General features: G+C 32.4%; 1 protein-coding gene across 1 annotated transcript; it reads left to right on the forward strand.

Moving 5' to 3' along the window:
- The first annotated feature begins 5,925 nt into the window (after nt 1-5,925).
- Nucleotides 5,926-13,686, forward strand: LOC114370732 (protein unc-13 homolog). Its single transcript, XM_028328125.1, has 5 exons — nt 5,926-6,639; nt 10,313-11,197; nt 11,311-11,769; nt 11,910-12,096; nt 12,424-13,686. Exons 1-5 carry the CDS (start codon nt 6,061-6,063, stop codon nt 13,365-13,367), a joined length of 3,054 nt encoding a protein of 1,017 aa, XP_028183926.1. The 5' UTR covers nt 5,926-6,060; the 3' UTR covers nt 13,368-13,686.
- Nucleotides 13,687-22,186: the final 8,500 nt, after the last annotated feature.

A 22,186-nucleotide genomic window follows, 5' to 3' on the forward strand; every position in this document is an offset into this window, starting at 1 on the left:
AAACCGGTCAAGTGATTATGGGCAATTTTCATTCTTCACATGCATTTATATTCAACAACAAATACTTGATTAAAATGAATACTTAATTGTATTATGTTTTATATTTATTATATTAAAAAAGCATAATTAATTAAAAGCACATCTTAGAAAATAAATCATTCTAAGACGGTGCTTAACAGAGGACCGTCTTAGAAAGATACCCTTCTAAGACGATGCTTAACAAAGAATCGACTTAGAAGGGTATCATTCTAAGACGGTCCTTAGCATTCTAAAATGGTCCTTTGTTAAGCACCGTCTTAGAAAAATGCGTATTTTTTAAGACGGTTTGTTGTAACCGTCGTTGAAAGTTAACCATCATCGTATGTAGTTAATAATCGACATTGTATGTCATATTTCCAATAGTGTAGAGATGTTGTTTTCATTGTTGGACTACACACGTGAGTCCACTTAGATGTAAGAGATGAGTTTATTGCAATTAGGATTAGAATGTACATGTGTAGGGATCCTTAGAGAATCAAATTGGAGTTAATTTTGGGATGTTTGATGCATTTTAATTTTTCCTGTACAATGATAACGATGAATTGATTGTGTTTGATGGACCAATTAATGTCCCGATGTGAAATTGTTGTGAAATTGATATGTTCTTGTGTTGAGTGTGAACCCTAGAAATTGAGTCTTTTTCTAATTAGCGCGAATTGATGAAATTAAGGAGAAATTTACCGTAAGAGGGAGTGATATATTGATTTTGTATTTTCGTCATTTCTTTCTTTTTAGGATTTTTTATTATATAGTTTGAAATTAGTATTATAATTGAAATTGACCAAAGATTCCTAGTAGATTATGTGGTGTATTCTTAGTGTTCATATAATTATTTGAAATTGGTGCATTGAAAGCTTAGTTTAAAATTCATGATCCAGTATGATGTGTGCTAGTTTTATATATATAGATTTAGCTTTATATTTATCTATATTAATATTTGATGTAAACAATATTGTAGTGTTGTTATAGTATGATTCTGAAAATTATTAAAGTGTTGGAGTTTGAGAATATTATGGTTAGATTTGATATACATGTGTATGTTGTACCTTATGAATATTGTTATGAATGTTATGAAGATGTATAAATAATCATGAGGCGTAATAACATATCGTTTTGGGATTATGAAATTGTGATTGAGATTGAATATAAGTGGCAAGTTGAGCATGTGTTAATCTGTAGGATAGACATGAACATGTGATGATAGATTGTGATATTGTGAGATCTTAAATTATGGGTGTGAATAAGTGCAATGCACGAGGTGTTAAAAGTATAGGTTAAATTGTGATATGGTTGTAAAAATATAAGGTTCCAAGTTAGGAACCTGATGTGTTAAATTGTAGGGTAATGTGCAAGGTGTTAAAAGGAAAGTGTAGGGTTCCAAGTTAGGAACATGAGGTGTTAAATTATGGTGCAATGTGTTAAACGTGTTTGAAAACAAGTGTGAGGTCATAGATATTGTATAATTCATGAGCAATGTCTGCGTACAAAAGTTATTTTAAGGGTTAGACCTGAATCAGGAAGGTGAGACCCTAACGAATTCTTTGGAGTCTAGACCTTAGGGGTAAATACACTCGGTTTGAGTGTTCCTTCAAGCCTATGTTGATCCCATATGATTGGAATATTCTCGCAAAACAAAGTGACCCTGACTGGACATCTTATGATTTTACTTAGTGATAGTGACCTAACATACTCATTGCGTAGCATATCTTGTTGTACTCCTAAGTACTCTGGTGTTATTTTTCACTGATATGGTACTACATTACATATAAGCTTAAGTCTTAATACAATTGTTGCATAACGCATGTGAATTGTTTATTATGTATAATGTGATTGGTGATTGAAAAATGAATTTTAAATGATAAAGTAGTAAAGTGACGTGATTTGTATTAAATTGAGATATGTGATAAATATTTCTATAATATGTTTTGCTTATGTCTTTGTTTATTCGTATTTTATTTAGAAATGTGATAACTCACTCCCTATGTGATGTTTGTGTTTGGATCCTGTGATGATCTCGAACCTTGTGTTCCTGGGAGCAGATGACTAGGTGGATGACTTTAAAGAACCTCGTGCTAGAGGACACTAGGACACAATGCTCTGATAGGATGTGACATTGGGGCTAGATTTTTGTTTCAATTGCATGATGTTTTGAACATGTTATTTTTACTTTATTTTATTTTTTTGCTTAACTTTAGTTCTTTTGTAAACTTGGACGGTCTTGTTTTGAATCGAAAATATTTTCAATAAGTTTTATTTGATAACAGTAAAACAAATGTGACATTTTTACTCAAGTAGATTTGTTTACGTGATTTGAATAAAATTGATTTAATTAAATTTTTCATTTTTATATTTTTTTTCTTATTTATATGTATGTCAAGGTAGAGAGTGTTATAGACGTGACTCAGATGTCATTAAATTGGCTTCAAATTAGATCAAAACTGGTGAAACTTGGTAATGGCTGAATATAAAAGTAGGACAAGGTGTATAAAAAAACATTTTATGAAAGTTACATATATAAATAAGTTGGAACGAAGAACACAAAATAATTTTTTTTAATTAAAAAAAAAGCCTACATTCTACCAATAATTGATGTAGAAAGTGACTTAAAACATGTAAGATGTGTCACTTTCTGCATCGAGTTCAAGAGGAACTGATGTAATCCTACATTAAACATCGCAATAAACAGATTTAATATGTCTTCTGTTACGAACAGAACATAAATGCAGGAAATTAAAGAGCTGGCTTCGAGGCACCAGAACCTCCAGAGGAAGAAGAAGAGCAGAGAGGAGAGTAATTTGCTAATTTCATTCATGATTTATGTTGTTATTACATAGTCATATATATACTGAATTCTATGTAACTAATTTTGGCATTTTGTGATTTCTAGAATGTTCAGAATTCAGCAATTTGGTTATTCTTGTCCCTTAAAAGCCAGCATCGAATCTTCCATCCTGCACACAATGCTCCTGCACGATCCTGAAGTCACTAAGGTAAGCAGGCCTCACCATTCTTCTCTTGTTTGTTGCTGTTTGTACCCCCTTTGCTTGTATTTGATATGTTTGTGCTTGGACTTCTGCTAATGGCACCATCTGCTCTTTGTCTCCTACTACTGTATGCTTCCCTGTCATCTTCCAAATCTACAAGAACTTTTAAGCAATGCAATAGCAAAAACCCACTATATATTAAATGCTATAATATAAAACAGACTTTTATTGTACTTTCACGTGCACATTGAAGGTATAATATAAAACAGAAAAAAGACAGGTAATTCTATGATATGTGGAGTGTAATTATCTGTATATATATTTCAAATATTAAGTACTAAGTTTTTAAGATTGCGATTTGTGACCATTTAATATGAATCCTTCTCTTAATTTCTAATTTAAAAAATATTTTCCTTGATTATGTACTTGTTCATTAATTTATTAGTTCAGGAAATCACTTTATCAGCCTGTATTGTTTCTCACTACAATGCCCTGCCTGCTTTAATTTGCTGGTGTCAAATAATTATGCTGAGATAAAAAGCTATGTGTTTAAGGGATATAGTAAGGATAATGCTCACGGAATGTTGTTTTCTGTATATGATTGTTGCAGCTTTGTATCAATGCATATGTTGTGACATGGGTGTTTTTCTCACAATTAGCGTATTTGTATTTGGCAGGTTGTGAGGTTGAGGCAGCACAATTTTAACACAAGTTTGTGCGTGACATTGAAATTCAAGTAGCATTAGTTCATGCTCATGTTTCACCGCCTTCAATAGTATATATAGGTTTATGCTTGACAACAATTTTTCTTTATTTTATAATATTTAGTTTTCTATTCGTACTGCAACTTAAATATCATGAAACTATTAGATAGTCGTGTGTTTAATCACGTTCTTTAATGGCATATAAACTTATATCCTGGATAAAAACGCTGATCAATTTTTTTTGTTTAAACTAATATACTTACAATATCGGTCAGTAGGTGCACTTTCAACATTGATTTTAAGTTCAACCAATGTTGTAATAATCTACCGTAATAATTCTTGTAGTAAAACCGATGTAAACTGTGTTCCTTGGAGTAGTGAATATATACATGTAGATTATTTGTGAGTACTTTTTGATTCCATAAATATTTCTTACCTTAGATCTGACCACCATCTTCTCTTCAAGGAATAAAAAAATCCTATCGTAAATGATACGCTTTTAATTATATTTTTAAATAATCTTATTTCAAGAAAGACTACGGTCTCGTGAAAATAAAAAAAGACTACATTTTCCATCCACCAATGACAACTAAATTGATGAGTCAAATGGAGCATAGTGCCGCCAACTATTATCTCAAACTAATTACAACGCCTCTCTATAAAACTAAAACAGAAGGTAATTACAGCACATAACACAAATCAGAAACAAGGTGAAAAAACTCATCGTTTGATTTCATTATGTTAGCTAATTACTACTACTTGCTTATCAGGTATTTGACCAAAATTTGTTATTTTTGAAGAGTAAATACCATTTTAGATTGATCTGTAGAGGATTTATCATAGTGGGTGATTCAAGTCAAGTGTCATTAGTTCAAGTGACTAAGTAATTTGATAAGGTCACCTGACTGGCTTCACCTAATCAGTTTCTCCAAGACATTTAATACATTCTTCCACAAATTGATGATTCTTGGGAAATAATATAGGGAAGAAAAACATGACAAGATAGGAAAACTATTATTCAACTATTTTATTTTCTATTAAATTATTAAATAAAACATTTTTTCTACAAATCTAAAAATGATAACAATAAATTTCTATTAGAGACTTCGATTATACTATTTCATATTAAATTATTAAATAAAACTGTTTTTTTCTACAAATTCAAAAATGACAACAATAATTTTCTATTAATTTTTTCAACAAATTTAATTTTTCTATAAATTGATTTCTAGAACTATAGTTTATTCCTACAAAATAACAAATAGCAATCACATTTTTCCTATAATTTTTAACTAAACTTAGGAAAAAAAACTAATCACTTATGAACCAAATAATAAAAAATAAAATAACATCACACATTTTATTTTGTAACGATGGAAAAAATTAAACAACTGCAAAAAATAAATAACTGAAACATTAAAAAATATATAAAGAAAATAAATATAACAGAACTTACAAGATAAAAAAAAAAAAGCAATTTTCTAAGAATCATCAATTCTCACACGTAGAAGACTGTATTGTCTTTGAGAAGCATATTGATTAGGTGAAGTCATTAGGATAACACCGTCAAATCACTCGGTCAGCTGAATTGTTGACACTATACTGAGTGGTGCAACCTAGGTGAAGAGAGGTTGATTGGTATCACCAAAATCCTAGATAACTTGAATCATCCCCATAAATACTTTGAAGATCAAACCCAAAGTGGTATTTACTTTTCAAAAATGACCCATTTTGGTCAAATACTATGCTTAAAAACCACTGGACCTACCTGACTATGAGAGTGTGATACTTGTATTTTCTTATTTTTTAAAATTCATTAAATTTATAAATAAAATTTTATATTTTTATATTTTATTTTATTTATATTTATATAATTGAATCCATTAATTTTATTTTTTATAATTTGTATTCCGTGATTTAGGACATTGATTCTTAAAACAAACAAAAAAAAATACATAAAAGAACAAAGAAAATGCTTCCGAGAAAAATGCATTCAAATGCATTACGAGTCTTCTATTTTGGCAAGTGGACCACCTTTTGTTTGTTTCTCGTATTCTTCGCTAATGACAACATGGGCAAACCCACAATCACTCGTCTCTTTCTCTCTCATGCACCATCCATGCAGAAAAGTGCTGTCATTAACTTAACATAAACGAACACCATCCCTTATAATCCATGCGCCCTCTCTCTTATTCCCTCTTTTAAGACAAAAATAAACCACTCCCTTTCCATCCCCACCCATTTTTAACAAAATATATATATATATAGTCATTGCGCTGGTCGCCGCCACCATTCACCGTTTTGGTTTCTGACCCACCATACATCTTCTCCTTATGGGTCAGCAAACCCGCCGGGAATCCTATTCCGGCCCCTTACCTTCCTCCGCGCATCGGAAAGATTACAATTACAACTACTACCACTACCGTTGTCACCATTATCATTCTGAACCGCGCCTCTTCGAGTTTACCAGCAAGGACGAGACTAGTGATCTGATCTTGCCTTTTGACAAACTCGAGAGGCTGAGTCAGGATGATGTTAGGGAATGTGCTTATGAAATATTTTTCACCGCTTGCCGCTCATCCCCCGGATTTGGAGGCCGGCAAGCGCACTCGTTCTCGTCGTGGAATAACGACATGAAGTCAAGCAATGTGGTGATGTCGCCGACAAGTAAGGTGAAGCAGGCTCTAGGGCTGAAGATGTTGAAGAGGTCACCATCAAGGAGAATGGTGTCGGGTGGCAGCGGTGGACCGTCGTCGCCGGTCGGCGGAAGTAGTCCTTTTCATCAGTCCGGGTCACCGTTGAGGCCACGACGGCCGATGACTTCTGCAGAGATCATGAGACAGCAGATGAGAGTGACTGAGCACAGCGATAACCTTCTGAGGAAAACCATCATGAGGACCCTCGTTGGCCAAGTATGTACACTGCATGCACATGATATGTGGTTAATTGAGTAGTTATTTGTTCTTAAACTGTTTTTGTTATGATTTTTAGTTAAAATTAATTGATGACTTTGGAAGTTAAACATATAGATCGAAGAAGGTGAGATATATCAATTAATTGGGGATCTAAAATCCATTTAGATCAGGTTGTTTCACGAGGAATAGATTGACTTGTGTTGAGATATCGTAAAAGTATGTATTTGTTGATTTGTTTTTTTAAATAAAAAAAAAAAAAACAAATCAACAAATACATACTTTTACGGATATCTCAACGTTTTTTTGTTTTTAAAAAAAAAAACCTTGAGTAAATTCAGTTTCATCACAGATATTCCGTAAATTATATGGTTTGATTTGTTTTTCTAATCCTGATATTTTACATTACTCACGTTACACTCTTTCTGTTTTTCTTTTTCATTTCCATCGTACCATTGTCACATTCTTTCCTATTTCTTTCTTTTCCCGAGAAGGTACATACATCTTCGAGAACTTCAAATCATCAGTTTTCTTAATAACCTCATTATTATGATTTTTGTGATGTGTGCTATTGTATTTTCGGGTTCATTATTGTCATTGACCTGTAATATATACGCATAACTGATCAATATGTGTGAGATAATTAAACAAATTAATACTCAGAAGTTCAAATCAAATAAATAACTAGATTTGTAAAACTGAATTACACTTTTTAAATATATTGAAAACAATATAAAAAATATACCATTTAACTTTTAGGTAGATCTATATTAATGTTAAAACCTCAATGCACGTTTAATGGTGTTTAACTCCTATATGTATGATGTATTGTGACATTCATGAGTTTTTATATGTTGGATGACTTCAAGTTCATTTTGATTATTTTCCTCGAAGCAGGGCAAAAAGGAAGAAGATTATATGTAATGTTTTTTCTTTTCATTTCATTAGCAGGGGTAAAAGGAAGAAGATTGCATGTCCAATTGATTTTGTTGCACTACTAGAAAATATGTTTTTTATATTAGTTATTAAGGACTTTTTTTAATGTCGGTTATTAACCGATGTTGAAACTATCAACTTTAAAGTATAAAGGTTAACATCATTTGTTTAAAAAATGATGTTGTTTTTCGAAAAAAAACATCGGCTTTTACAAAAATCAATGTTATTTTCTTCTCATCAACATCAGTTTTTCAAAAAAATCATAGTTGTTTTTCGTTGACAACATCAATTTTTCTAAAAATCGATGTTGTTTTTTGAAATTTTTTTAATATCATATCTATTTTTTTAATTACCAACCTATAATTACTCATATGACAACTTGTCGTTAAAAGTTGTATAAAACTCATAAAATAAGCTAAATTTATAAGCAAAATATACCATCAAGACTTATGAACAAAAATTTCCCACAAATGTGTTCAGGATGTTCCGATTTCCACAAAATATACCACCAAGACTTATAAACAAAAATTTATAGATCAATAATAGTATAATATAATGTACTTTAATTACAAACAAATCCAAAATAAAATAAAGTTAGAAGTTGCATCTGGGAACTCAAATATACTAGCTTGCAAATTTTGTGATTGTCCAAAAGTTCTCCATCAATTTCCATTTTTTGCAGTCTTTCTCCAATGATTATAAACAATCCTACACTCTGTAATTCCTTCCAAGTTCAGATGGGTGAACCCTACCGCTTTCATAAATGAGTACATGGTACTCGGCACATCCTTAAATTAACATTAAATTCATATAAGATATGTATATGATACTCGGTACATCCTGAATCCTACTGCTTTCATAAATGAGTACATGGTACTCACCAAACTGTTGCAAATTACTTTGTACTCACTCAACATGGGACTTTGTCTGAGTTAGGAATTTGGTGGTACAAGGAGTGTCATTTAGGATAAACTTTTGGTTCAGAACTGTTTTTGAAGATGGTGAGGAAGAAAACAGTTTGTCCAAAATGGGTCATGGTCACTTGATAATTTCCAGTGAGTCTATAGAAATCTTTGACTTTTGTCCATCTAGCTAGTAGAGTTGGGCTCACCAGATCTTGGTTGTATGTAACAAAGTGCATGTTGTCATTATTGCCTAGCAGATGCCAAATATGCTCTAGTTCATCCTTCCATCTTACAGCAAATGACCTATTGACTTCACAATAAGGCTACATTTAACAAGTAAACTAATATAAGCAAATGTGTTATATCATGTTATGTTTATCTGAAAATAGTCTTAAAATTTCTAACTTGATCCATAATATGAACTGTGTTGAACATTTCCTTTGGTTTTGTTTGTTAATCTTCATCATTGTCTTATTTATTTCCTTCCAGTTCTATTGATCTTCATTCATTGTTTTTGAACTCCATTTGCAATACTAAAGTTACTATTAAAAATAAATATGCTTGCCTACCTACTAGTAATAAACCAAGACATATGAGTTTGGTCAAGTACATGCCATGGAGTTGAAAGGCATAGCAGTGCATATACCCATTTTTGAAAACCAAGAATGATATTCCTATTTTGAAAAAAAAAAATTGGGGGCCTAAGGCTATAGCAAAATTCTCACACCAGCACAAAGTCCCATTAATAAGCATTTTCATGTTGGTAATACACACATTAACAAGAAGCAACACGCATTTATAGAAGAACCCAAACCTAAACACGGAAACAAGAATTTATAGAAGGAACCACACCTAGCTTCTCGCTTACCAAACCAAACATAGAAACAACCATGTATAAGAGACTAAAATTTTGTGACCGAGAACAACAACCGGAGTTTGTAGAGCTATGAGTGAGAGCAAGAATGAGAGTTACAGAGTGAGAACACGACACGGTGGGCACGTCGCGCCGCGAGGAGTTGAGTCACAGTGAGAGAGCGAGAGTAAGAATGGGAGTTGCATCACCATGAGGAGAAAGAGAGTGAGAATGCGAGAACTGAATGTGACAAAAAGGATTTGGACGCTAGAACCCTTCTTTTATAAAAAGAAATCCAATATCGGTTTTTTTAAAAAAATCGATGTTATCTAAGCAAAGACAACATCGACTTTTTAAAAACCGATGTTAAAAGGGGGATATCAACATTGGTTTTTAACAAACCGATGTTGATATCCCCAATATCCCCCTCTTAACATTGATTTTTAAAAAACCAATGTTAATGATGACATCTTATTTACAAAATTGTCACCGCATATTTTTTTAACATCGGTTTTCGTCATAACTGATGTTAACAGGGTGATATTAATAGTCAATTTTCTAGTAGTGAAGCTTCCCTTTTGCACATTTTAGATTCAATTCTTTTCATTCCATTGACTTGATAACCAGGACTAATAATTTGAAACTGAAACAAATTAATTAAAAAATATTACTAGTTTGAAACTTGCTCTAGTGTTGATCTGCTTGAAAATATTCATCATTCAAAACCTTACTTTACAACAAAAGATTGCACTACACTTTTTACTTGTGGTTCAAGGAACAAAACGGAGACATAGCTAGTAGTAATAATAAATAAAACATGCAACTTTTTTCATCATTCAAAACCCTACTTTACAACAAAAGATTGCACTACATTATTTACTTGTGGTTCAAGGAACAATGAAATTGTTGTCACATCTGAACTTTTTGTTGGATAGAGTTTGCTAACTTCAACTATTTCAAAATGCATGCAACATTGCAGGCAGGAAGAAGAGCAGAAACTATCATTCTCCCCTTAGAACTTCTAAGGCATGTAAAACCTTCAGAATTCAGCGATTCCAATGAGTACCACATGTGGCAAAAGAGGCAGCTCAGAGTTCTTGAAGTAGGGCTCCTCACACACCCTTCAATCCCTCTAGACAAAGCCACCACCTTTGCCATGCGCCTTCGCGACATCATACGCAGTGGCGAGTCCAAGATTATAGACACCAGCAAAAACTCCGACACCTTGAGAACCCTTTCCAACTCGGTGGTTTCCTTGGCATGGAGAAGTTCCAACAGTACCCCCACTGATGTTTGCCACTGGGCTGATGGATTCCCTTTGAACATTCACCTCTACTCTTCTCTTCTTCAAGCCATTTTCGACAATAGGGATGACACATTAGTCCTTGATGAGGTTGATGAGCTTCTTGAGCTGATGAAGAAGACATGGTCCATATTGGGGATCACTAGGCCTATTCACAATGTGTGCTTTACTTGGGTGTTGTTTCAACAGTATGTGGCAACTGGGCAAATAGAACCTGATCTTCTATGTGCCACACAGGCCATGTTGAGTGAGGTGGCTATTGATGCAAAGCGGGAAAGGGAATCGTTCTATGTGAAGCTCTTGACATCAGTGCTGAGTTCAATTCAGCGTTGGGCTGAGAAGAGACTCATTGATTATCATGAGCATTTCCAGAGAGGGAATATTGGCCAAATTGAAAATGTTCTTCCTGTGGTGTTGTCTGTCACAATGATTCTAGGTGAAGATCTCGTAATATCTGATGGTGGGGAAGGGGTTGAGAAGCGAGATATAACTATAGTGGACTCATCTGGGTATAGGATTGACTATTATATTCGATCTACCATAAAAAATGCATTTGAAAAGGTTTTTTTTTAAACCTAAATCCTCTCTTCAGTCCTTAGTATATGTTAAAGTATAGTGTTTGTGTATATATTTAGTCATAATGTGTTTTTTTTTCTTCTTTTTCATGAATGCAGGTAATTGAGGCAGCGAATGCCAAGGCTGGTGAATTGGAAATAAAGGGAGAATTCAGTGAATTTCTGCTTCAATTAGCTCAGGAGACAGAAGAGTTGGCAATGAAGGAAAGAGAGAATTTTACTCCAATGCTAAAGAAATGGCATCCAGCACCAGGTGCAGTTGCAGCATTGATGTTGCACAGCTGCTATGGGCATGTGCTGAGGCAATATTTAGGTGACGTGACCTCACTCACTCATGAGACAGTTGAGGTGTTGCATAGGGCTGAAAAGGTAGAAAAGGTTTTGCTCCAAATGGTGGTTGAGGAGGACTGTGGTGAGGGTGAGGATAATGACAAAACAGTTATGAGAGAGATGGTTCCTTATGAAGTTGATTCAATCATATTGAATCTCATGAGAAAATGGATAAATGAGGCATTGAGCAATGGAAAAGAGTGTTTGCAAAGAGCAAAAGAAACTGAAGTAAGTCTTGGCTCAATTGTCCTCTTTCCATCAAAGATTAAAAGGAAAGACACAATTAAGAACATTTGTTTACAGCACTGATTTGTAACTTTAGATAAAAATGGGTATGAGTTTTTAATTTCCTCTCTCTTTCACTGCAGACATGGAATCCAAAGTCCAAATCAGAGCAATATGCGCCATCAGCCGCAGAGTTAGTGCAATTGGCTAAGACAACTGTGGAAGAATTCTTTCAAATTCCCGTAGGAAAAACTGAAGATATAGTTCAAGAACTTGCTGATGGATTGGAAAGTCTCTTCCAGGACTACATGATGTTCGTTGCAGCATGTGGTAAGTATTGTGCTAGCTAGTACATAAAAAATCAAAGTTGTTTTCTCTAGAGAATAAATAAAACACAACAAAACTATTACACTAGTGCAAGTGGGATCATGTGCTTGCACATGGAATTGAGCAATTCTTGCAAGACTACAGTACTCACTACTTATAGACACAACCAATCAAAAGTTTTAAGATAACATTAACACAACTTGAGCAGAGACTTCAACAGGAACTTTATTATAAATTTAGTGCTTTTTAGCTTTTGATCAAGAGTCACTTCATTGATGCAAGAATTGAAATTTACCAATAAAAAATGGTTACAACTCTGTTCTGTTTCAGGTACAAAGCAGAGCTATATTCCTTCACTTCCCCCGTTGACAAGATGCAACCGTGACTCAAAGTTGATCAAGTTGTGGAAGAAAGCTAGCCCTTGTGGTGCTAATATCTCAGAGCTAGAACACATCCATGAAGGTCATAATCCTAGGCCATCAACTAGCCGTGGCACCCAGCGCCTCTATGTTCGTCTCAACACCTTACACTATCTCCTCTCTAACATCAACACCCTTGAAAAATCACTCTCCCACACCCCTGGTGTAGTCCCTTCTTCAAGCCGCAAACATAGCGGTCCCTATCTTGAAATAGTCAATTCCTCCATCCCAGCAGCATGTCAACATGTCTCAGAAGTTGCAGCATACCGTCTCATATTCCTTGACTCCAATTCAGTCTTCTATGGCAGCCTCTATGTTGGTGACGTAGCCAACTCTCGCATTAGGCCAGCGCTGAGGATCCTCAAGCAAAACATCACGCTGATGACTACACTTGTGGCAGATAGAGCTCAAGCACTTGCAATGAAGGAAGTGATGAAGGCATCCTTTGATGCATTCCTCATGGTTTTGCTTGCAGGTGGAAGCTCAAGGGTGTTTAACAGGTCTGATCATGTGATGATCCAAGAGGACTTCGAGAGCTTGAATCGCGTTTTCTGCACGTGTGGGGAGGGACTAATAGCAGAGAATTTGGTTGAGAGAGAGGCTGCGGTGGTAGAAGGTGTCATTGCATTGATGGGGCAATACACTGAACAGTTGGTGGAAGATTTCAGCATTGCCACATGTGAAACAAGTGGGATTGGAGTCATGGGTAATGGCCTCAAATTGCCTATGCCACCTACCACGGGAAGGTGGAATAGGTCAGATCCAAACACAATACTGAGGGTGCTGTGCAGTAGAAATGACAGAGCTGCAAATCATTTCTTGAAGAGGACATTCCAGTTAGCAAAGAGAAGGTGAAGCCAAAATGTAGTATCTCTTGCTGAAGTTTAAGCAGAGATATACTATTGGCAATGATGCATATTGTTGCCCTGCAATTCTTGCCTTGTGACACGGAGGGGGAGCAGGGTTCTATATTTGAAAGCACACAAAGTGGTTGCCAAATGGAGAAATATGGGACGAAGAAAGCAATGCTTATGTCATTAAGCATTGAAACATAAAAAGAGACTAATGCAGAAATATGTGCTGAATTGTATTTTAAGTACCCTAAGATATTCTTTAATTGGTTTTTTTTTTGGGAGATAAAGAGAGAAGGAAAAAAGGGCAGTTTCTTAGCTTAGTTTGTTGATGTTGCATATATAAAGTAGGCCTACACACACTGCTTTGAAAATTTCTTTTTGTAACTAATCAATAAGCTGAAAGGAAAATGTATTTTCTTATCTAATTTAAATGTCAACTGAAAGGGCTTCTTGCAAGAAGGGCAGTAATCAAAATGGGGTTCTAGAAGTTAATAACAAACGTAACAGAATAACCGTAGCGATGCTTTCCAAGCATCATAAACAAGTTTTTTCCAAAATTGTTGCTAGAATATGTTGGCATTATTAATAAAGCTGATATATGAGTGCATCAGTTTGATTTATGTAACAATCACTATCGAGTTTCTGTTAATTTTGCTGAAATTTGTTAAACCTTTATAGCCATGTAGGGTTACTCTTTCCTTTTTTTTAGACATACTGAAATACATACAAACACTAAAATTATCTTACACTGTGGCCTGTAAAGTTTTGCCCTGACATTTTATAATTTCACATTAGTCATTATCTATTTCTATTTATAATATATAAATTCTAAGACCCGAGCTATGATGTTGCCATCTCAGATCTTTAGAAAGCTCAAATTCTTCCATGTCATCCTTTTTTGAGTGTTCAATTTCAACTTAAAGTTTGTAACAAATGATTTTCATATTTCATTGTTACTAATCTCTCATTATACCATCTTTATTAAGTAACTTACTAAATTCTCATTACCACTTGAGTAACGGGCTTATAATTCTGCCACAGCAAATTTGAAAACCGACCTCTTGGCAACAATGACAGGCTTATAATTCTGTCAAGTTTCTCTTCCATCTCAGTTTCATCCTATTTTTCTTTCTATCAATCTTAAGTTTTAATACACCATTTATCGTATCTACCAATTTCTCTCACTTTGTTTATTTCTTTTCTCTACCTCTGTCTTTTCTTTCACATATTTACTCCAAAATTGACCTGTAGGGTTAAGCTAGTTTTTATTATTTGTATCAAATATCAATGTGAAGTAAAAAAAAAAAAAAAACCTATCAAATATCAATGTCATAAGTGAAGTGTTCTTCCATAAAATAAAAAAAAAAAAAAAGTGAAGGGTCCTAGTTGTTATCAAAACATTACTATTTTTATGACAAATAATTTCAAAATCTTTAATCAATATCATAAGTGGAGGGTTGTCTGTCTATAGTCTGGTTTAAGGTTTCATTATTGCAGTACCATTATTGGTCCCCTTATATGTTTGAAAATTATATTGGGACCCCCTCAAGTCTCAATACTCTCTCAAATCCTATACTAACACTCCTTACAAGAAGGTGAATGTAATTATTAAAAAAAACAAGAGATGTTGTGCAATTACACGAAATCTCAGAAAAATTGCTGTAATTTTCTCAATATTTTAATTTGAGTAGAATTTTTTTTTTTTCTAAAATGCATTTGAGGAACTTGACTTGTCCCCTATAATATGGTCTTTTAAGTGCGTTTTTTTGTTCTCTACAAAACTCAAGTTTGAGACACTATTTAAGGGATACAACTTACAAACCCGCCTAGGGATGTCAAAAAAATCTATACCCACAAATATCCAAAGATAAAATTTGTCATGAGTAAATGATTGATACTTTAAATAGATATCAATTATCCACATGTAAGGATATTTTTTTACCTACTTATTAATGGATAAGGTACAGATATCATAACACCTTATCCGTGGATACCCGTTACCTATGAAATTATAAAAATATGCTTCACTCTCATGCTCATGTTTACCCTTATATAAATATTATATACATATATATACATATATAAAGTATTTTCAATTTATTTATTAAACTTGTGCTTTAAGATATTGTAATTTTATTTGTACTTTGGATTTATGCTTAAGAGATACTTATTTCATATTTATAAAATGATATTTTCAACTATATACTTTTAAATTAAAACATAAATTAAAGCGACGCGTGTCATTCCTAACATATATGTGTTGATTTCTGAAAAATATAAAAATTTTAACATATAAGAATTTTTAAAATTTTTGAATTAGGAATTATAAACTAAAATTAATATTTTTTTTGTGCTAGATATGAATAATATATCATAAATATCACAATTTTTAAGATATTAATTATTATTTTGTAATATAAATAGTCAGTTTGTCCATTGTTGAGGGCTTGATGTGCTAGAAACTCTTTGATATAATTACTCTCATTATCTATTTAATGTTAATTTAGTGTTATTATCTCTTTCTATGCTTATTTACTTGTTTTGGGACTTAATCACCCATTTTACATGTCTTTTTTATAGTGTGAATGACATTGGGAAATGTTTTTACACTTAGAACGGGAGAAGATTTCTAATTAACTCATATCAAGGGATGAAATGAAGTTGATTAGCTCTTTTATGTATTCCAAGTTCAGTCCTCCCTCCTTCAACGTCACACTCTCCTCCACCGTCATCTTCAACTAATGCGCTCCTTGGCGAGATTCCATTGCCCACAAAAGCACTTATTGCAACCTCTTCGCCTCTCTCCCCAACACCTCCTCCTCCCTCAATCTCTGCTTCTACGGCTTGGTCACTGATTCTCCTCTCGTTTCCTCCATTGAACTCGTTCAAGTCCACCCCGTCGCCTTCACCAACTCCAACAACCTCATCCTCATCAACTACAGCCGCATTTCCTGCTTTGCCGCCAAACCTTGGGGCGCCAGCTTCACCAACCACACCGAGGGAAGGGTTTGCGAGGAGCGTCGAAACAGCGTCAGGGGTTACTAAGAGAGGATGAGAAAGTGTGTAGGGAAAGTTTTGTTTTGGAGAAAATAGAGAATGAGAAAGTGAGAGAGAGTGTGTGAGAATCCCAATGAGATGAAATGACCCAATTAAAATGTCTCATGTCAGCATGAGAGGGTGGAAAAACACATCTTTTCGAAGACGGTTTTTAAAAATTGGCGTCGTAAAGTATTTATAAAAACGATTTTGAGAAACTTGTCTTTAAAAACTTGCAATTATTTACGAAAATGTCATCGTTCTACTTACGACATCGATTTTTGTACAACCATCATAAAACCAACGTCGTAGAAGGCTTTCTAGTAGTGTATTAATCCTTTATCTTGATCAAATCATTTGGTTTGGCTTTATAATGAATTAGGAATTAAATCAAATGATATAGGCTCATTCACATATGAAATTATGGTTAAAGTATATTAGTAAGGTAGGGTGATACGTGTTTTAACATTGAATAGAGAAAACACTAACATTACAGCAGGAGTTCTCTTAGCAAGACCAAGTACCTGCACAAAACCCACCTTTTCCCACGAGTTGTTTGACAAATTGTCTATGAGAGTTTTTGTCCTGTTTTTAATAGTTTATTGCATAGTTTAGCTTTAATTTCCTACGCTATCCTTTTACAAATTGAAATTCACTTTGCCTAAAAAATCGGTTTGCACAAATAGTTGAATACAAACTTGGTCCCATGATACGATATTTCACTCATTGAAATATAAATTTGATTTAGTACACTTGTCAAACGAGTAAACAATGCACCAAAATAAAATTTTCAAAAACATAAATTAAAATAAAACTTTTAAAATATAATGAATCAAAAGTGACATTTAACTTATATATAATACATTAACAAATTATTGTTTCATTTTATTAAAAAGAAACATCATAATATAATATTTCACAAAAAATATTTGATATAATACATGAATAATAATAATAATAATAACAATAATAATAAATATTTTTTGCCTTAAAAAAATAATAGAGATTTTTTAATAATAGAATGGAAAGTTTTTTGTCTTATAATAAGTATAAACAGGAAATAGGAAACATAATAAAAAATATGAAATAGGAAAAAAGATAAAAGGAAAAAAATTAGAAAGAAAGAGAAGTTTTTGAGAATTTCTTTTTATGAGAATGTGACATTTTCCAATTCAATACTTTTTTTAATAAGAGTAACTATAGTGTGTGTATCCTGTGAGATGCACGGGGTGATGTTTTTTTTTTAAGAAAAAATCGAAATAAATTTTTTAATTTGTAAGTAATAATATGTAAACAAATTTATTTAAGAAGTTTAATTTTTTTAAATATATGAATCATATTTTAAAAATTGTTTATTATTATTGATAATATTTTATAATTACTAATTTAACTTTATATATTTCCAATTTCAAAAATTATTTATAATAAAAGTGTAAAATTTCAAGAACTCGGTTATCACAAATTTTAAATAATTAAAATTAGTAAATATGAATTTAATTATTTTATAACTAATTTTTTTCTTTGAATATTTTTATGAGTTTAATAGTGTATATATTGAAATTAGATAATTATTGAAAGAGTAAACGAAACAATAATTTACATAAGTAGTAATTAGGAAAGAGAATGATAATTTGTTTCTAAAAAGAAAATTATAGTTTGTATGGATTGGGGGATCTGAAAACTAGTTGAGAAGAGTTATGAAATCAAATAATTTTTATCATATATTAATAAGTTTTTGACATGTATTGTTTTAACATTTTGAAAATATTATCATTTTAAAATTAATAGTTTATTAATAAAGTATAATAAGAGGCATTCTTTATTAAAGAGAAAATTATAATATGAATAAATTTAAGAAATAATAAAAATAATAATGATATAAAATCGAATACATTAAAATACAATATTTTAAATTTTAAATTTGTGAATTATATAACAAATTAAATTTCTTTTCATGAACATTTTTTATGAGTCTATAATATATATTTACCTTGAAAATTTTATTTCCTTGAATATATAATTGATCATCATTTAATGTAATATGATATATTAGAGTTCAAATTCATGAATTATATAAAATAAATAAATTTCTTTTCTTGAATAATTTATATTAATCTATAGTCAATATTTTTGTAGAAATTTTTTTTCTTCAGTCAGATCCTAATTCTGTCTGGGTCCAAAAGTAAAAAAAAAAAAATAATGTATAAAAAATTAATAAGAAAAAAAGAAAAAATGAATGATAAAAAAAATATAAAAAAGAGATAAAAATAAGAAAAGAAATAAGAAAAAACAAAGAAAAAAAGAAAAAAAAAACAAGATAATAAAAAGAGAAAAAAAAAAGAAGACAACGTAAAAAAATGAATGATGAAAAAAACCTATAAAAATGAAAAAGAAAAAAGAAAAAAAAAAGAGAAAAGAAGAAGAAGAAAGAGAAAGAGAAAAATGAAACGTCAAAAAAATGAAAAAAAAAAAAAGAAAACCTGATAATCAAAAAATGGTTTGCCCAATAGTTGTTGAGAGAATATTTAACAATTAAATTCTCTTAAAATATTTCTCTCTTGCTTTTCAAAAATGGTTTGAAAAAATGTGTCTTTTCAAAAAGCTTTTATGAAATTTTCTCTCTAGTAATCGATTACAGGTTTTTGATAATCGATTAAACAATTATATTTTGAAGGGTCATAACTTTTCAATTTGAATTGCAGGAGTTCCGTTAGTGGTAATCGATTACACACTAATGGTAATCGATTACAACTTTTAAATTAAAATTTCAAAACTCTTTTGAAAAGCTGATTTGCAAAATTGTTTTCTGGTAATCGATTAGACTACTTGGTAATCGATTACCAGTGCCTTGATTTGTTGGAAACAATGTGTTTGAGGCAAAAAGCTGATCAACCAGTGAGATTCTTTGAGGCATTATCTTTTCCTTGATCTTGTTTGCTTGACCTTGAATTAATCTTGAAGCAATGCTTAACCTTTGAATGTTTGTTGAAGTAACCTTGTATTAATCTTGAAGCAATGTTTAACCTTCGAATGTTTGTTGAAGCAACCTTGTTTGATTTTTCTTTTGGCATCATCAAAACCTTGTATTCATACATTCACATTCTCCCCCTTTTTTATGATGACAATCATTATCAAGTGAATTCTTTTCGGCATCATCAAAACCTGAAACCTACGTGATTCACACCATGATGACCCTACCATGGTCTACGATGAAGCTTATGCGGCCTGTCTTGTTTATTTTCCTCGTACTCCTTTATTTGGTTTGACTATTCAGTAGCTTATTGTTTTTTTCTCTTTTTATTGCCAACTTCGGTGAGGCTGTGGTGCCTCTGTCTATGCCACCGCCACCCTCTACCACTATCCCATGATAGCTTTGCGCCCGTGGGCCCTTCATCAGTGGCGTTAAGGGCAATATCACTTACGTTTTGGTTTCTTTTTCTCATTTTATTTGTTTGCATCACTGTGACATTTCCACCGCCCTCGCTGTCGTACCACCCTCGGCCTCGCGGTGCTGGACTTTGCACCAGTGGTGCCATGGGCAGTGCACCACCGTCCATGGTGGCATTCGTGCTGGCTGCACCATTTTCTACGTGAGGCAACTAAGGTTTTCCAACCCAGTTGATTAATTGTGAGTTGGGTCGGATCGCCCCGACCCAGTTTCAACCCAACCCTAAAAACACAACAAAAACATGACAAAAAAATATAAACAACTATTTCTGTTTACACCTCCTTTTTTCATACATACATCCCTTTTCCTTTTTTGGCATAGTCCACTTTTGCAAAACCTGAAATAAAATAGAGATATTATTTACACCGCGTTATTCATAGATGCACCTTTTCTTTATGTTTTGGGCCTAGCCCACTTGTGCAAAATCAGAAATAAAATAGAGATGTTATTTACAACCCATATTTCATAGATGCAACTCTTCTTTTCATTTTGGGCCTAGCCCACTTCTGCAAAATCGGAAATAAAATAGAGATGTTATTTACTCTCCATATTTCATAAATGTACCTCTTCTTTTCGTTTTGGGCCTAGCCCACTTTTGCAAAACCTGAAATAAAATATAAACGTTGCTTATACCACCTTCTTTAATGCACCCCTTTTCCTTTTTGGACCTAGCCTATTTTTACGAATAATCTGAAATAAAATGGAAACGTTATTCACACCTCATATTTAATACATGCACCTTTTCACGTTCATGGGCTTAGCCCATTTTTGTGAGGTCTAGAATAAAATTAATTCTACTATTTACACCTCATTTTTTCAACACATGCATATATTTCATTTTTGGTCAGCCCGTTTTTTTAGTCTAAAATAAAATAAAACTAATGGTTGCATCTCCCTTCTTTATATGTGCACCCCTACCACTTAGGATGGTGACTAGGCCCGCCATGTCAGCACTTTGTCAGTGTTGGCTAAGTCCAAGTCAAGCCTTTGACTTAAAAAAACAAAAAAAAAACAAAATGAAAAAAAGAAGCAAAAAAAAGTATACATATTGGTAAATAGCTCTTTATTTTATTGTATTTCTTTATTGTCTCTATCACTTATTCTTTAATGTGATTTTATTTTTGTCTTGTTAGTTAACTTAATTAATATATTTTAAATATCTCGTTATTCCTCTTATTGCTAAATGTACTCAGCGCTTATATTTTATCTATTTATATTCTCTTTCCATTTATCTGATTTCGTAGTACTATGTCATTTTTTTACAAATCCACATTAGCATTCTTCTTTAGTACTCATTTACGTTTCGTGCACTCCATGCTGGGTTTACGACTTGCTTGATAGTGTTTCAATAACGTGTGAGTAAATTTTGTGAATGAAATGTTGGGTCTTCGACTTGCTTGAGTTCACAAAGTTTATCACAAAACTAAAATCTTTTCAAAAAATGGAAAAATTCTCAAATAAATAATCCCTCAATGTTGCAAGCATTCTATGTTGGGTCTCTGACTTGCTTGACAGTGTTTCAATAAAATATGAGTAAATTTTGTGAATGTCATGTTGGGTCTCTGAATTGCTTGACTTCACAAAGTTTACCACAAAATCAAAACCTTTCAAAATAAAATAAAATAAACTCAACTTACAACCTCTTTTTCTAAAAAGAACTATGCTTCATTGCACCTAGGGATACATAGGAGCAAGGGCAAATCCCTTATCGACCAAAAAAAAAACTAAAAATAAAATCTTTTTTTAAATAACAAAAATTTGAGTTTCTTTTCTAAATAAAAAAATATATATAATATAGCAAAATATAATTTATGTTTTCAAAGGAAGATAAATAATTAAAAGTCACTTTATTTTTTAGCGCACTCGATCAAAGACTGTCGTTTTCATGACGGACGCGTGGGGTGCTAACACCTTCCCCACGCGTAAACGACTCTTGAATCCTTTTTGCTCAACCCTTAGACCATTCCTTATCCTTTTTTGTTTTTCCGGCGTTTTCTTTAAATAAACATTGGTGGCGACTCCCCAAGTTTTCCATTTTTTTGGAAAATAATTTATTTATTTATTTATTTTAAATATTTTTATTTTGTAGTCCCGTCGTGGCCCACGTTACGACACTTCGAATTGAAGAATAAATTTTAATGGCATACACTTGACTTAATTAAGGTACATACAAACAGTAATATGAAGTATTTAATATATCAAAATATTTTGAATAATTATTTTGAAATTTTCAACCAATCCATTTGAGAGAGCACGTTAATTGAAAAAAAATATTCAATTTTTTTCTTGAATAATTTTTCTATTAAATCTTTTAAAATAAATTTGACTAATTATTT

Source organism: Glycine soja, chromosome 10, assembly GCF_004193775.1.
Source record: "Glycine soja cultivar W05 chromosome 10, ASM419377v2, whole genome shotgun sequence".
NCBI classification, from domain to species: domain Eukaryota; kingdom Viridiplantae; phylum Streptophyta; class Magnoliopsida; order Fabales; family Fabaceae; genus Glycine; species Glycine soja.